General features: G+C 42.8%; 1 protein-coding gene across 2 annotated transcripts in view; it reads left to right on the top strand.

The window, feature by feature from the left end:
- The window catches only part of LOC107703057 (sterile alpha motif domain-containing protein 11-like), a 59,747-nt gene extending 45,599 nt beyond the window's left edge, over positions 1-14,148 (top strand). The window contains exons 7-12 of one of the 2 annotated variants that reach the window (XM_016505548.1): positions 4,835-4,979; positions 10,520-10,635; positions 11,277-11,355; positions 11,563-12,287; positions 13,407-13,483; positions 13,967-14,148. In XM_016505548.1, the coding sequence (XP_016361034.1) occupies positions 4,835-4,979; positions 10,520-10,635; positions 11,277-11,355; positions 11,563-12,287; positions 13,407-13,483; positions 13,967-14,089 (1,265 nt within the window). In that variant the 3' untranslated portion in view covers positions 14,090-14,148. Of the gene's footprint in view, positions 1-4,834; positions 4,980-10,519; positions 10,636-11,276; positions 11,356-11,562; positions 12,288-13,406; positions 13,532-13,966 lie in introns of both variants that reach the window. The other variant, XM_016505547.1, reaches the window with a different exon arrangement.
- Positions 14,149-16,892: the final 2,744 nt, after the last annotated feature.

The raw sequence follows: 16,892 nt of genomic DNA, 5'->3' as shown, positions 1-16,892 counted from the left end.
CCCCCCCCAGATACACGCACACACTCCCCCAGAACTCTCTACGCACAGCCCTGCTTTTATATTCTCTCTTTCTTTCCTCCCTTGTTCTTTCTCGCCTGGATCCCCGCAGAGCATCCTTTCATGTGTTTGAAGTGGAGGCCCTGAAATGAAAGGCCGTGAAGGAGGCGCGGATAGGTTTGTGTGAGTGTGTGCGTTTGGAGGGGGGTATAAGGTGTTGTGCACCTTTAGATTTGGCTATGATGCGGTTTCTATAAGCACTCAAGCGTTGTGTCCATTCCGATTGGTGAGGCCCATGTCCCTTTGCATTTTGGGCTGGATTTTGAATGCAAAATATCTCTTTACGCTTGATGATATCTCTCTTTCGTTTAATATTTATAATATACAATTTTTATACACATGAACTACCATTCAAGAGTTTGGATGAAACTTGGGATAAGTTTGTTTTTGGAAGAAAAAAGTATACTTTTATCCAGCCTGGACACATTAAATGGTATAGTAAATAGTAAAGACATTTATACTGTTTCAAAAGATTTCTGTTTCAAATAAATGCTGTTCTTTTGTACTTTATATTCATCATATAGTCCTGAAACAAAATTGACAACAGGTTTCACAAAAATATTAAGCAGCGCAACTGTTTTTAACATTGATTATAATGTCTTTAGCACCAAATTGAGCACTGAATACTTGATTAATGGCTGCTGAAAATTCAGCTCTGCAACACATTAATCGATAAAATAAAATAAAAATTAAAAAACACACACACACATATATATAATACTTCAGAATATTACTTTATTATTATTGTGTAAAAATTATTACAATATATATATTTTTAAATGTATTGTTATTATACACCAAGCCTAGTGAAAATATTCTAGTGAAATAGTTAGGATTTGAACCTAAACAGAATGAATTTCACTAGACTGACACGTCCTACGCTCATGTAAGTGAGTCAGAACTGTCACTGGTGCCTCCTCAAAAAACTAGGTGCATCACGCCCCTGAATGGGAGTGAAATTGAAAAAGAGAAAAAGGCATGGGCTGCTCTCAGTTGCTTTTGGGTCTGTCGTCCCCCTGAAAGAATTCCAGATGAGTATTGTGTCTGTCAGCTGCTCCTGGCACACGTGGACCTGTTGTGCCATACAGAAGCTCTCAAAGGCCTGCCAATGCTTTACCACGGGAGCTCTCCCTAGTTAAAGATTCCACAGTAACACTGACTCAGATGATGCAAATTCGGGGTGTGACAGAGGACGCGAGGTGAATGTGGGTGGGAGATGGTAGCATGGGTGTCAGGATGTCACTGTTTGGATGAGTAGTGTGCTTGTACATGCAGCCCTAGGTGACCCTGTGCTAACTCTGTTGCAGGTTAAAGGGAATAATTCATCTCTGGGTAACCGAGGAAAGGGCTTCAGAGCAGCTTTGAGTTTTACTGGATTTTGGGACTGTTTTACCATGCTGGAAAGCCGATAGGTGTGTTTTAGAACATGGTGGTGGTAGCAGCAGCTGGATATTAGAAGGTTTGTTGCCTGTCCGAGATGGTCTAGGAGTATCAGTGATGTGCTAGAAACCAGCTACCATTTACCAAAACACATTGGAAATCACTTACTCTCTGACTAGGTCAGGGGTAGGCAAGTTCGGTCCTAGAGAGCCGCAGTCCTGCAGAGTTCAGCTCCAACCCTAATCAAACACACCTGAACAAGCTAATCAATGTCTTCAGGATTACTAAGGCTATAGGCAGGTGAGTTTTGTTTTCAGGGTTGGAGCTGAACTCTGCAGGACTGCGGCTCTCTAACTTGCCTACCCCTGGACTAGGTACTTCTTTTAAATAAGTAATTACTTTGCGACCATTAAAAAAAGTATGTTCTATTTAGTATAAATATGTGTGTAGTATGTTGTCATTGTCATATGACTTACCAGTGTCACTGCCATTCACAAATCCTCTCTTGTGGCTTCATGGGATAGTAAAGTGTCTGTTCAATGCTCATTACTGAGTGGGTCACACTTTTACCTACTGTTTTATGAATGCTGTGAATTCAGACATGCTATATAGTAAGGAAGTATGCGATTTCGGATGCAGCCATCTACAAGCTTTCACCAGATTTTTGCAGCAGGTTATATATAATGTTTGTGGACAGACTACTAATTTTTTTGGTCATCTGGAATGAGTATGTGACCAAATGATAAGCATTGCTGCTTTTCCACGGTGCTTTTCCTTCTTCCTTTTTTTTCATTCTTTTTTATTCCCTCTCATGAGCTGTTAGAGGTTTGTCCGCTGTCAGTCCGGGCCCCCGCGGGGCAGTGCAATAAACAGATCAATACAGCGGGCCTGTGCACATTAATATCTGTCGCGGTGCCTCCGACCTGATCACTCAGGCCCACACGCCAGCCTCGGAAATGGCCGCCAGCTCCCGAGGGAACCGTCTAATTAAAAAAGGGCCAGAGGAGAGAGGGAGCGAGAGATGAGAGTGAGGGAGAGGAAGAGAGGGAGGCATGCAGGATGGATTTTCTATTTAACACCCTTTCATTAGAGAGTGCGCTTCCTGTGGTGACCCTGTTAGTTCGGTAATGTTGGGAGATGGTCTGGGCTTGTCTAACATCACAGATTCAGGAGGGAGACCAGCGGCTCACTTATATTTCAGTCATGTAGTTGTTTTCTAGCTTTGTTTTATTTTATTGCCTTTTATTAGTGTTGTTTGCTAAGGATTAGTGAACTAACTCCTTACTATTACATTTCAGCACATCCTGCACTGTTTTATGCGACGAACATGAATGATACCTCAAATTGAGTCAAATTGAGTTTATTTTAAAGGGGTGGTTCATTGCGATTTCACTTTTTTACCGTTAATTTATGTGTAATATTGCTGTTTGAGCATAAGCAATATCTGCAAAGTTACAAAGCTGAAAGTTCAATGCAAACAGAGAGGGACAGAGCGGTGTGGAATAAAGGTAAATTATGTGAAAATAATGCGTTTTTAAAAAAACGAAGCATTAACACATGTTAGACTGCACCCATAAACACAATCAATCCTAGAAAAAAAACAGTGAACCACCTCTTTAATGAGATATCTTATATTTGTCAATAGGGCTGGTCGATATGGCCAAAAAAATTATCACGATATAATATAATATAATAATAATATAATAAATTATCACAATAATTTTTTTCATATCAGTCAATATCGATAGTTATCACAATAAATGTCAAATCTTTATTTCTTTCAAGTGTAAAGGCAGATTTTTGCTCCAAAGTGAAAGTTGTAGAAACCAGACAATTAATTGTGCTTTTAAACTACTCTTTATGGTCAGAACATGACAAACGCTTCACGTCAGTCAAAATAACCTTAGTCAATTCTTTAACATAAATACCTTAATAGAAAAATTAATTTCTTAGTTTCTGCATGTTCTAATGAGATTCAATGCAAACAGAGATATCGTCTTTTATTCTGGCAGTTTAATGCCTACAAAAACGGCTGGTAGAGACTACAAGAAGTTACTTCCTGGGTTCATGATGTCATAAACCCCGCCCTCGGGAAAAGGCAGCAAAGGAAAGGCAGATTTTTGCTCCAAAGTGAAAGTTGTAGAAACCAGACAATTAATTGTGCTTTTAAACTACTCTTTATGGTCAGAACATGACAAACGCTTCACGTCAGTCAAAATAACCTTAGTCAATTCTTTAACATAAATACCTTAATAGAAAAATTAATTTCTTAGTTTCTGCATGTTCTAATGAGAGATATTGTTTCAAATCAAGAAACAGGTTTGTGTTGCCTGATAATATTTATAATAATTTGTCTTTTAGAAATGCACATTTGATAGTAGTAGTAGCTTGAGTTCGGATGCAGATGTAAATTTATGTTCATTATCAAAATCAGTAACATCTGTGAAGATGGTAACAACCTCAATTATTCTTAATTATTCTGACTGTTTGAGTTTTATTAAAATTAACCATTGTTCGTCCATAGTAACATTCATTTTAATCATGATAACCCCAGCACCTCAGTACCATGGTAAAAATATAACTATATGGTTTCTAGGTATTTGTATGAAAAACAGTAGTCTAAATACATTTAGTATAAATGCACAAATGCTATAACTTAATTACAAAAATACTGTTATATTCCATTACTCCTTTAATACATTTAATACATGTCTACTACGATAATATAATAAAATTCAATATGAATATCCCACATTTCTGCCACAATACCATGGTTCAGTTAGTGTTACTACAGTAAATCCATGGTAAATGATGGCAGTTTGTAGATTGAAAAGCCTTCTGACTGTATCGTTGTGCAGTGTTTCTCCTGTTTGTCAGCGCTGTTTTATCTGGCTTTAAACTAGTTTAAGTCACTAAGTCATTTGTGTTCTTCGTTGAATTCAAGCACTTCACACTGAATCTCACTGTGCTGTTTAGTGCTCGTGTGAACGAGACTCGTCAGTGAGTGAACGTTTCTGCTCCAGTGAGCTCGCGCTGAGCCACCAACTGTAATCGTTTTATCGAGGAAAATTATATCGTGATAATTATCGTTATCGATTTATCACCCAGCCCTATTTGTCAATAAACGATATGTTCACTCATTTATGTCCCATAATGCTCAGTGCTTAATTGGGAGCTCCATGTTGAACAGTGGAGAAGTGACACTGAAATAGATGACCCTGGTTTTTCTTAAACAGTTCTTAAAGATTCATATTTACGGTTAACGTATCCTGCTCTGGGACTCTTGGACTGAATCTTACAGTGTTGGTTCAGAGCTAGACTGACAGATTTGGCGCTGACAACACAGACCGGACTGTGAAGTTTCTCAATTTAACTGGTCTGTTCCTTCCATTCACAGAGCTGCTGCGTGTGCGTCAGGAAGCCATGGCTGCCGTTAGAAACCCGGGAGGAATGGAAGCTCACGTCCCCACTGCAGGCAGCTCCTCCAGCCAGCGGCGCAAGCAGGGCCTTCCCCAACACAGAGACACACACTTCCCTGAGCGGTAATGCACATGCACAACATCGTATTCTCTGGAATCTCTCTTTTGCATGCTTTGGATCTAAAATATCAGATTGTAAACTAAATGTATGTTCAGTCTGTCATATTAGTTTCGCCTCCTTTTGCTTTGTGATGGGTAACATGGTCCTACAACTCAACATGGTGTCCTAACCAGACACGATGCAACAATTTTTAGTGACACTATCTCGACTAAAAAGGAGATATTTGATGTTTACTGTCAAATTATGTGGCAAAAGAATTTGGGCCAAAGAGATTTCACAGTTGATGGTGCTACCTAGTGCGATGCAGAAATAGAGATCAAATGACTGACAAAATATTCTATCCCTTGTTAGAATGCCAAAATATTCTATCCCTGTTACTTGTTACGCTGTCAGCTCCTTTAAGGAAAACTTAGATTTACACAGAAGAGATCGCTTGGACTGTGGCTGAAACCAAACATACGCTTTCTTTACTCTGGATTGTAGTGTAAAAGTGGATGAGATGTAAGCGTGCGTGTGCGTTTGGTTGATAAATTCCCTTCTGCTGAATGGAAACCTCTGAGGCACACTTTAAGACCACGGATACAGGAAAAAATGCTAAGTTTTAAAATAACATGAATATTTTACATTAATAATGAAGCCAACATCCGACTCTAATGAATACTGCATGCATGTTGGAGTGGGTGACTGCCTGCTGAAGAGAAAAGAGGGAAAAATTGAATTATGCACCAAAGTAATGGAAGAGGGAAAAGGGAGGGAAAATGGAAGTTGGCGTTAAGGCCACGGAAAGAATAGAAAATCCACTTAATGGGATGTGCCAGTGGGTATGATCTCTGCGTATGACCCCTTCGCAACCCTGTTCGATTTGATCTTGTCAGGAGGCATTTATAGGCCTCGGGACCGAACGGGTCGCTAGGACAACACGCCGTTCCCCCTCCATGTAAGGTTTCTCCCCCTGAATATCTCTCCTCCTTCCTCTCTCCTCATCTCAGCAAGGCCACTGTGCTTGCGGCGCTCCCCTCCGCCTCCAAACAAAGCCCGGGCAGCAGGAGTAGGCAGGTAATTGCTTGTCGATTATTTATGTGGCGCGGGAAGCTGGAGGATCGATAATGGGCCGGCGAGGCGAGGAGGTAGGGAGGAAGTGAATTGGGAGGGGTCGCCCAGCGTGGGTGGGGGAACTCTGTTCGGTTCCTGGCCCAGCGCAGCATCATATCAGGATCTCAGCGTGCAGCTTTGACCAGCTAGCCGCCGCAGCTCCACCAGCTCATGGTAATTAGCCACACAGGACCGCTGATGTTAACGAGGCCTGCACACTTCCTAGGTTGTGGGTGAAAAGAGGGAGGGAGGAAAGTGTTTTTTTTTTCTCACTTCTACACACTCATTTTTTTTTTCATCAGTTCTTTAACCCTTTGTTTGACTTTTTTTTTTTTAGCTTGGAAAATTGTAAAACTGATACAATGCACATTTATGGGTTAAATAACCCAATTCTGTTATTGTTTACTCACCCTCAGGTTGTTACAAACCTTTCACCTTCACCTTTACCTTCTTTGTATCACAATATGAGAAACTGTTTTCTTTTCTATTCAATTACAATGAGCAGGGACCAAAGATTTCAAGCTTACAAAATGCCTAAAAAAATATATATATATATATATAATATTTAACCTGAATTATATATATATATATATATATATATATAAAACCTGAATTTTTGGGTGGGCTAAAGCTTTTAGCACAGACTGTGTGACATTGCAAACCCTCTAAAGCATTGACAGAGAGTTGACCAGGCTAAAACGGTGAGCCGGAAGCCATTCCTCAAGCTCACCTTTCTATCAACTCTCCATAATTGATTATCTGACGCCCATTAGTGGCTATTGTTACCTGAATTTTTGGGTGGGCTAAAGCTTTTAGCACAGACTGTGTGACATTGCAAACCCTCTAAAGCATTGACAGAGAGTTGACCAGGCTAAAACGGTGAGCCGGAAGCCATTCCTCAAGCTCACCTTTCTATCGACTCTCCATAATTGATTATCTGCCGCCCATTAGTGGCTATTGTTAAAAACAAATCTTTACCAAGATCAATAGTCCTGCAGTCACGGCCAGCCATTTGTCTGGTTTTAAATGGCAGATTGCATTTAGGGAATCTGCAAGGCAAATCCTAATGTGTTTGGCATGTGGGGCAGCACAAGCAACAGACAGTGGTCTGGGGTGGGGGGCGGTGGGTGAGCAAGAGCCTTATGCATTTTAATGTGCTTCCTGTGCAAATGTGTTCCCGCCTCGAGTCAAGGCGAGGCAGGCACGGTGTGGCGAGCGGCTAATCCCCCGCGCTCCTCTCATTAAGGGCCATCCTGTCAGCTCCGCTCCACTTTTCTCTCTTTCTCGTCTGGCCAGTTTGGTGCTCTGCCTCCGCCTTTACACACACACACATATGCACAACACTCCACACCGCCGTTGCTTTCAGGCAGGGAGAGACGCCGCTGCCACTCTGACAGGTCGTCACACATGAGCGAACACAAGTGACGTCTACTTGCCCTACCGCCAGTTAGGTTGCGAGAGAGCTAGAGAGAGATCGACAGATAGAGAAAAGGAGAGACGGGGCAGGGTGGAGGAACAGAGGCAGTTCTCAAAAGATGTAGAGGTAATTAAGCCAGTAAACTGAGAAGCAGTCAGTGTACTGGAAATAAATTTAACACATTTTTAAAGCTGCCTTGTGCAATTTCTTTTAATGTTAAAATACTTCCCTCTATCTCTACTTAAAGGGATGGTTCGCCCAAAATTGAAAATACTGTCATCATTTACTTTTGAAATCATTTGCGTTTCAAATCTGTATTATTTTTTTTAATCTGTGAAACACAAAAGAAGATATTCTAAAGAATGAAAGTAAATGGGGTAGTAACACTGAGACATTTTTAAATATATCAATATCATTTTAATTCTATCTGTGAGAGAATTTAAAATTTTTGGGTGAAACTCTTTATTGCACAGAGAAAAGGTAACTTCATTTTCGCAACGTCATCTGGTGCCACTAGTCAAACACCGCAGCTTTTAAATTTACATTTTTAATATTATATGTGAGAATACACATTAAAGCAGAATCATAGTCCCTGCTATCCACCATATCGCTCTGTTTTTTCCTTGCTCTCTACCCCATTTTTCTTTTTCTGTGGGCCAAAGACCCAGAGTGAAACGGTTAATGCTTGCCTCATTCCAAAATTGCTTCCTATAAAAGGAGAAGCACGTCTGCCGGGCACGTCTCCCCATGATTACAGCTAATTACTATCGAGCGGACGCTTCGCGGCCCAAGTCATGCAGCTTTAATTGACCGTTATTCATCTGTGGGCCGCGCAGGGCGGCGCAGAGTTTGGCAGGCCTAGCCAGCGCCGCCCGGGCTAATTGTGAGGCCTGAGGGATTAGGCAAGGTGATTACAAACTTCACAGTGTAATTACATAAGCATGGCTGGGCTGCCAGCCCCCGACTCCCGGCCCCAAGGTCACGCGCTGCCTTCTTCCAGATTAATTGGAGCTGCCACAGAAGTGCAAGGCACCGGCGGAAAGCGGTTATACGATTAGCATTAACATTTCAACAGCCGCCCGATCGATCGATGATTTCCCCCCTGTGTCTCTCCACACCCTTCTCCACCCCTCCGTCCACACACACACACACTCATTCCATGTCTCCCTCTGTTTTTTAGATTTCTTCTGTTTTTGCTCAAAGAAGACACACAAGGGCTATTTAGCTATGAAATTATGTAAAACCTAAGTAGAGGACAGCAAAATGTGGCTTCTCTCCTCATTTCTAATGTTTTTTTTGTTGTTTTTCGTCTCTTCTGTTTGGATGTTTATGTGTTTGTGTTGTGCTGCGTTGCGTTGCTCAGTCTCTCTCCCCCTGGAGCAAGCGTTGCTCAGTCACAAGTACAAAGCAACCGCACAGTTCTTTCGCTTGCTTTAGGCGCGTTGGGTTTCATTTATATTTATGCATGTGTGAGCGTGTGTTTTGGGGAGCTCAGTGAAGAGTTGCTGTAAATGGAGGTTTTTACTGCTCCTCTTGCATTGGCAGAGGAGCAGTAAAAAGCTTTAAAAAGACACTGCAGGATCTGCCTGGATTTCAACAACTTGTCACTAGCAGTCATAGTACACGTCTTCATATTTTCCCCCTCCTTCCTTTTCTCTCCTTACCCCTCCTCTCGTTTTCTTCTCCCCCGCCAGGGCTCAATAAAGGCGGCCACTGTATTGTATACGAACAGCCTGTGTTCTCCGCCTGTACAAAAGGAAAAAAATATAATTGAGGCTACGCGACACGCCACTTTTTTATTGGCTGAATACAGCTGAGAGAGACAGGAAGAGGAGGGGGATGTATGCGTGTGTGTTGGGGTGGAAGAGGAAGAACTGTGTTAATTAGTGGGTGCTTCAGCCTGTAGCCCGGGCGAGGCTGGGGGACCGCCCCAGCTGTCGGAGTATGACATGCTCTTATTGTGCATTCAGGCCTCATTACCAGAGTGGCAGGGCCACAGAGCACGGTAGAGCAAGAGGGAGGGAGCGAGAGCGAGGAGATGATGGCGGTTGTTGTGGTGGTGGTGGGGGGTGGGGGGCAAGGATACAAACAGTGCCGCTGTCCGCAGCGTGACAGGACTGATGATGGGCTACGGTGGCTCGCGTGCACCGGGGGGAGCGATAAAAATAACCGATGGAAGAGAACGCAGCATTACCATGACACCACATAGCCATATTGTATTAGACTTTGGAAACCTGTATTGTTAGTACATTGCACCACCACATTGCAGTAACAGATTGTTGGCAACCTGTTAATTACCATAATGTTGTATAACTGTGTACCTCCTTAAAAAACCTGAATCATTACCATAACACCACATGAACATATTAAACTGTTAGAAATCTGTATTGTTAGCATACCACAGCACAACTAAAACAGACTGTTTAAATCCTGTATCATTACCATAACACCGTACAGCTGTGCCTGACTTAAAAAACCTGAATCATTACCATTCCACCACACAGCCGTATTAGACTGTTGGAAATCTATATCATTAACAGTCTGGTACAGATGTAAATTGTTATGGTAAAGAACCTGTATCATTACCATACTGCCACCGTTGTACCAAACTGTTAGAGAAACCCTGTATCATTACCATAACACCACACAATAAGAAAGTGCATGCAAGTAACAATTTACTAAAGTCATCATGACATCAAAACAGACCCTGATTACTTGCATGTACTTATACATGTTCTTGGTTTTATTTTGAGTGATTCATGTGTGTACGTTACTCCAAAGATCTTTGCAATCAAAATCTAAATATCATATATTTTTGTTTCATTTTTTATTAAAAAGTAAAATGGGTTGTAAACACCGTTTCATGATGACTTTAAGCAGGTTGCTAAAGGTACACATCCCGTGCCAGTAAGAACAGCAACAGAAGTTGCAAACATTGTACCAGTACTGTTGTAGTGCTAGGCATGTGCGATGGAGACATGTAGAAAAACAGTAGCAGTTGGTTAATAATGGTGTTTTTTTGTTTGTGTACAGAGACATATCGCACCCTCCTCCATTGCTGTCCCCGCAGAATGCTCCTCACATTGCTCTGGGGCCTCACCTGCGTCCCCCGTTCCTGGGCATGCCTTCTGCCCTCTGCCAAGCCCCAGGTGAGCTAGCTCTGCCAGATGTAACACACCCTCACATTAACTCCAAGCTCATTTAACCTGGGAGTTCCTTTAATGGGTTATGGGTTGTTTTCCACCCATATACACATTCAAGAAAGGTCTCTGATAAATCTATTTATATTTACACCCCAAAATAATTTACACATACTAAAAAATATGCAATTGTCTTTGCATCATTTAACAAAATATCAACTTCTGTGTCATACAATAGCATTTAAATGAATAAAGCACAAGTGGACTTTTCAAACAATACTTGAGGTTTGTTAGGGTTGAAATTATACAGCAATAGACACTGATCAACATTAAGGCAAAGGAGACACTTTCTTGTGGTCAAACATTAGTGTAGCATGTCCATAGTTAATGTCATGAACTATACCTGTGTTACTCTGCTGGGACAACTGTGTGAATTTGAGAAGAGCTGACTTTGTATGTCCACTAAAAAGTACCTTGAGACCAGTTGGTTAAATGTAATTGCAAAAATTACTCAAAGCAAAAAAGTTTAGCATTATCTATTTGGAGCAACTGTATTGAAACACTATGTTGAATAATGTGAACAATCTGTGAACACTAGATTTATATTGTATACAGATAGATGTATTTCTTATTTTGCCATTGTCCTGTAGGTTATGGTTTCCTGCAGCCTGCTCAGGCAGAGATGTTCGCCCGTCAACAGGAGATTCTTCGTAAACAGAACCTTGCTAGGTAATGTTATAGAGCTACACAGAGAAATGTCTCAGACTCTTATTACAATTGATGTTTGAGCAACTGCTTGTACAATAGCAAAAGATAGAGTAAATTGATGATACTGTGTGGAATTTCATATTATTACGTAATAGTTGCAAGCTTTTCTCTGGAAATATTTATTTCCGAGTTGCAGCGTGCCTCTCTGATTGTGGATTGTTCCTCCAGGTTGGAAATGTCTGCTGAACTGTTGAGACAGAAGGAGTTAGAGAACCTCCACAGGCAGCGATTGCTGGCGGACCAGCTGGCCCTGCATCCTGGGCTCCCTGCAGAACACCCTGCCTTGCGGAGCCTGCAAGAAATCCCAGAGGGCCACCCACTCCGTGAGGAGCTCAATCGCCGCAACGCCATGCTGGTTTTGCGGCACAACAACACCCCATTACTCTCCCTCAACCACCAGGGGGCAGCAGCAGGAACTTCCTCTAAAGACCATAGCAACAGGAAGAGCTTGAGGAAAGGAGGACCACTCAGAGTGGACCAACATGGGGGTTCATCTGAAACTAAAGAGATGCTTGGGGAGGGCTGTGCACGGGATGGAGAAATAGAGGGACAGGATGAAGACATGAAAGACTTTGAGAATGATGCAGAGGTTGGGGAAGACAGGCCTGAGAGGCTTTCCAAAGTTGACGGACATGGTCTCGGTTCAGGTGTGTGCCAAGGCAAGGATGTAACTAAGACTAGTGAAGCGGTGAAAGAGCTGGGGGAGGGGTCGGGGAGGCTCAGTGCTCCTTGTAGCTCCACTGGCCAAGAGTCACCAACCCACCACCTCTTCACATCAGGACTGAGCAAGAGTGAGGCCAAATACCTGCCACCAGGAATCCCACCCTTACCCACCTTGCCTGGACAAGCTCTGCCCTTCACCTTTCCATACACCAGCCCTTACTTTCACACCGGTGAGTTTACAGGTCTTTAAAATTCAGATAACATAACCCAATCACATCCAATGAGAGATACTGCATTTTAGAGACATTTAGGGACAGTGTTCATATACAAAATCCTCCAATTCCAGTTCAGCAAACTCACCCGATGCACTCCTTTTTTAAAACGAACATACACAGCACTAGTGTTAGTGACACCATATGCCTGCTCCTCAACTTTAACTATCTGTAAAATCTGGAGTTCAAATAGTATTCCTTACAGACAGTCAGACAGAAAGAGTGAGCGAGAGAGTTAGAGAAACTGAGAAAGCTTGAGCCCAGAGTGCAAGCAAGCCCAGAGCAAGTTTTAATGGAAAATGAGTCTCCTAATGAGGAAGTGACCAACTCAGAGAGAAGCTGAGCTAACCCTCCTCAGGCATTCTAGCAAATACTGAACATGCAACATACAAAAAGATTTTGGCTCACACACAAAAATGCACCAGTATACCAACATACAAGTCTCATTGTACCATTGATAGGATGAGACAGAAAGCGAACAAGCACACAAACACGACTTCTTAAAAGATAGTTCCAAAAACCAAAATTCTGTCAGTTTACAGACAAAATGAATTATTTACCATAAAATGCAGGTTTTTCTTGTCCCTATAAATCTAAGTGTATGGCATTCACAGCTGTCAGGCTTTATAAAAAACACCAACACCAACAAAAAATACTATGAAGTACCATGAAAGAAGTCAGGAACATACATTTGGGGTTGTTCCTCAAACAAAGTTACTTTCACAACACGACAAAATTGTGTGGTAAAAAATTATTTCAAGAGATATCAACACATTAAAGAAGCATATAAGGTTTAGCCCAGCATTAATACAGTATCTAGTTAAAGGCTAGTAGCTGAAGTGTTTGTCCCCACCTAGCTTGAATAAGTGCAGAGCAACCTTAGCCATCTGAAACGCATTACCTGCTCCAGCTGAGAGACCTCCCCCAGGAAGGGGCCCTGTCGCTGACATTTACTAAACTCTGTAATAGGCAGGGTCAATAACAGAGCGGTGTGTAGGCGCAAGCGTCCGTGTAAGGGGACAGGAGGCCTTCTGTCTCTAATGATTTCTTCTTCCTCTCGGCCCGGTGGGCCCACAGGCGCCATGGGAGGTCTTTTCGTGGACGGAGAAGAGGCGGGAGCAGCCGAGGATATCAGCAAGTGGAGTGTGGAGGAGGTGTGCAGCTTCATCAGCAGCCTAGTAGGCTGTGGGGAGTATACACAGGTGAGGACAAGAGCAGGAGCAGAGCATTGGACGCCTCCTCTCCTCCCCCTGCCTTTAACAGGGGCTACTGGAGACATACAGTACAGCACAGAATGAAGATCATGTGCTGCAATTCGTAGACGAGAACATTATACCAGAATAGCTTGATTTAGATGTTTCTAGAGTGTACTTTAAAAAGTTAGAAGGCCGCTCTGCGCTGCTCTTATCTTTCTCACTCACAGCTCTGTCTCACATCTCACCACACTGGATGTCACTCTGTCGCATGCGCAACGCATCACCAAAACCCCACTGTCGACCACAGTGTACCTCATTTCACTGCAGATGCCGAGTGTGCATGAGCCTCCCTGTGGAATGAGAGTCACGTGAATTGTGTGCATGTGGAGTGAGTTGGTGCATGTTCATCAACATCAGCTGAAGCCAAATCATCTCTTTCAGGTCTTCAGAGAGCAGGTCATCGACGGCGAGACTCTGCCACTGCTGACGGAAGACCACCTGCTCAACAACATGGGATTGAAACTAGGGCCTGCCCTCAAGATCCGCTCTCAGGTAAAAAAATGACCTGCTGTACCAGGGGTGTCCAATCCTGCTCCTGGAGCGCCATTGTCCTGCAGCTTTTATGCAGACCTTACTTCAACACACCTCTCTGTCAAGTAATCCTGAGAACTTGATTAGCTGATTCAGGTGTGTTTAAATAGCTGTAAATAGGGCATAGCCAAACACTACAGGACAATATTTCTCCAGGAGCAAGACTGTACATGTTGCAATAATAGTGGGCAGGTATACCTTAGAGAAAGGGTGGGCAACTCTGTCCTCACTGCCCTGCAGAATTTAACTCCAACCCTAATCAAACGCACATGAACAAGCTAATCAAGAGCTAAACTCTGCCGAACAGAGGCATCCCAATGGCCAGAGTTGCCCATCCCTGCCATAGAGCAAGGGTGTCCTATCTTGCTTCTTGAGGGCCACCTTCCTGAGTTTAGCTTCAACCCTAATTAAACACAACCGAACAAGCTAATCAGGGTCTTCAGGATCACTTAAAACATCTGAGCAGGTGCAATGGATAAGATTGGATCTAAACTTTGTACTGAAGTGGCCCACCAGGAGCAGGAGACTACACTACTGACGTAGAGTCTCCAAATTTGGTTCCCCCAGTAACTGCGAACAGTACCTGAAGATGGTCTGTAATACATGAAGCAGATTAGAACTTCTGGCTAGAAGATATTTGTAATTTTTACACCTGTGGGGCAACTTTCGTAACCTTGCCCACAACCCCATTAACCTATAGCAGGGATAGGCAATTTTGGTCCTAGAGTGTTTAGCTCCAACCCTAATCAAACACACCAGAACAAGCTAATTAATGTCTTCAGGATTACTAAGGCTATAAGCAAAGTTATTTTTTTTTTTCTTCAGACTTTCTAGGACTGAACTTGCCTACCCCTGACCTATAAATAGGACCACTTCTTTTGTCTTTGTTTCTTCATGTGTAATCACAATTCTGCATTCATTAATCTAAGCAGACATGAAAGCAATCATCTTGTATCACTGGAACTGTACATCCTTGTGCACTTCCTGTTGGGTGTACGGTGTGAGAAGTAACGCTGGCACGTGGCTGCTTTCCGCTTCCCGCTGGCCCTCCCGCTGCCGCCATCTGCTCTGCGCCCCACGGACAGAGACCCCCTGCCCACCGAGACCCGCCCTCCTTCTACCGGCAGCACTTCCTCCCCATTCAGCGTGCCCCCTCCTGCCTGCCGCGCCTCCCCCAAACAGGAGAACGGAAACCCCTCCTCAGCGGGAGCTTACGACTCCACTAAACCTCCCTCGTAGAATTGGCCATTAAAACTCTTGACTGCTTCTCCATATGGCAGAGGCAGTGCTTCAGGGAGGAGGTAAAATCTGAGAGAGGGCATGAAGGGGGCCCTCTTTGAACTAGTCGCAAACTTGAGGACCTTTATGCAGAGGCACTTAATCTTTTTAGGAAAAGTGTGGAGAAAAGTGCAGAAAGACGAGAGACACTGATGAAACGACACGGGCTAAAACAGCTCCACCCCTCGCAGCGGCTATATAGAAGCCAAAATCCAAAGATGTGCAAATAGGGACTTGGGGACGAGACAGGAAGCGTTAAGAGTGTGCGAGAGATGAACGTGAGCAGACAGCTGCTCTTAAACGGCATGCCAGAAGGAAGGGAGACGCAGCCAGTGAACGTACACATACGACATTCTTTTGTGTCAGATGTTGTAGGAAAGCAACATTCGCTGCGATGAACTCTTGTGGTACCTAACATTCTCGGGGACGGGTGAACTTCGAAAGAGATGCTTTCTTTTTCTGCTTTCACGCCAATTTCTCCTCCAACTTCCAGCCGTTTTAAATTCTCTGGAGTTGGTTTCGCTTCGAAAGACTAAATCCTCCAAAGAGGAGTAAATATAAGAACAGGATGGAACTCATTTGCAGTCTTGACCAGTGCAACTATGCATTCCACAGTCCAAAACCAAAGATGGACGGATGTGGAATTTTCAAACGAGATCTAGCATTGATCTCACCAGTGACGAAACAAGGTACACATACAGGGTGCCGTACTAAAGGAAGTGAAATGGAAAAGGACCTCAAAAAGAGAGATGTGTAAAGCACTTAGACTTCCTGTGACCAAAAGCCATCAGCCAAAGCAATGGCCCAAACTCTCACCCGACAAACATCTGGGCCCGTTTTAGTTTCACGACCCCGCGAGAAAAAGAGCATTAGGGAAGGATGGACATCCCTCCCGATGCCTGTCCATAGATGGATTAATGCCATTGTGAGGTCACACTTACTGCTGTGGGAAAGACATGTTATCCTGAATTGTACAGAAACATGCTCAAGATGAGAATATACTGAAGATGAAATAAGTGGTACGTTTTGTTAAATGTAGTTGCACGAGTTAAAAATCTTTATTACTGAACAAAATGTGACTGGCTGACTCGGTGGTACTTTTGTTCATCTTTTTCTGTTTGCTGTGTATTCCAGTTGTAATAATCATGAGCCCCAATCTTAAATGCCACTTCAGCATATAAATGAGAAAAAAAAAATATTTATAGGAATTTGTTTGCTGTAGTTGGAGCAACAAAATATTAAATTGTCCTTAAATTGATCCCAAAGAACAATACTTTTCTCTTTGTTGCAGGGAAATGGAAGGCACAAAGCTCTTTATGCAAATCTTTGAAATGGTTTTTCTTTTTAAATATGTAAGCAATTAATTAAAATATTCTCTAGATTTCCCATCAATGTTTTGTCTTCATCCTATTTTTCTATTCTCTGCTGGGTGAAATAAATCCTATTGCAAACTTGCAGATGCGCTCTTCTCTTATTTTCTTTGAGTAATATGTTTATT

Source organism: Sinocyclocheilus anshuiensis, unplaced genomic scaffold (assembly GCF_001515605.1).
Source record: "Sinocyclocheilus anshuiensis isolate Anshui unplaced genomic scaffold, SAMN03320099.WGS_v1.1 scaffold883, whole genome shotgun sequence".
Taxonomy (NCBI): Eukaryota; Metazoa; Chordata; class Actinopteri; order Cypriniformes; family Cyprinidae; genus Sinocyclocheilus; species Sinocyclocheilus anshuiensis.
The sequence above is the reverse complement of the archived record's forward strand: the minus strand, read 5'-3'. Positions and strand labels throughout refer to the sequence as shown.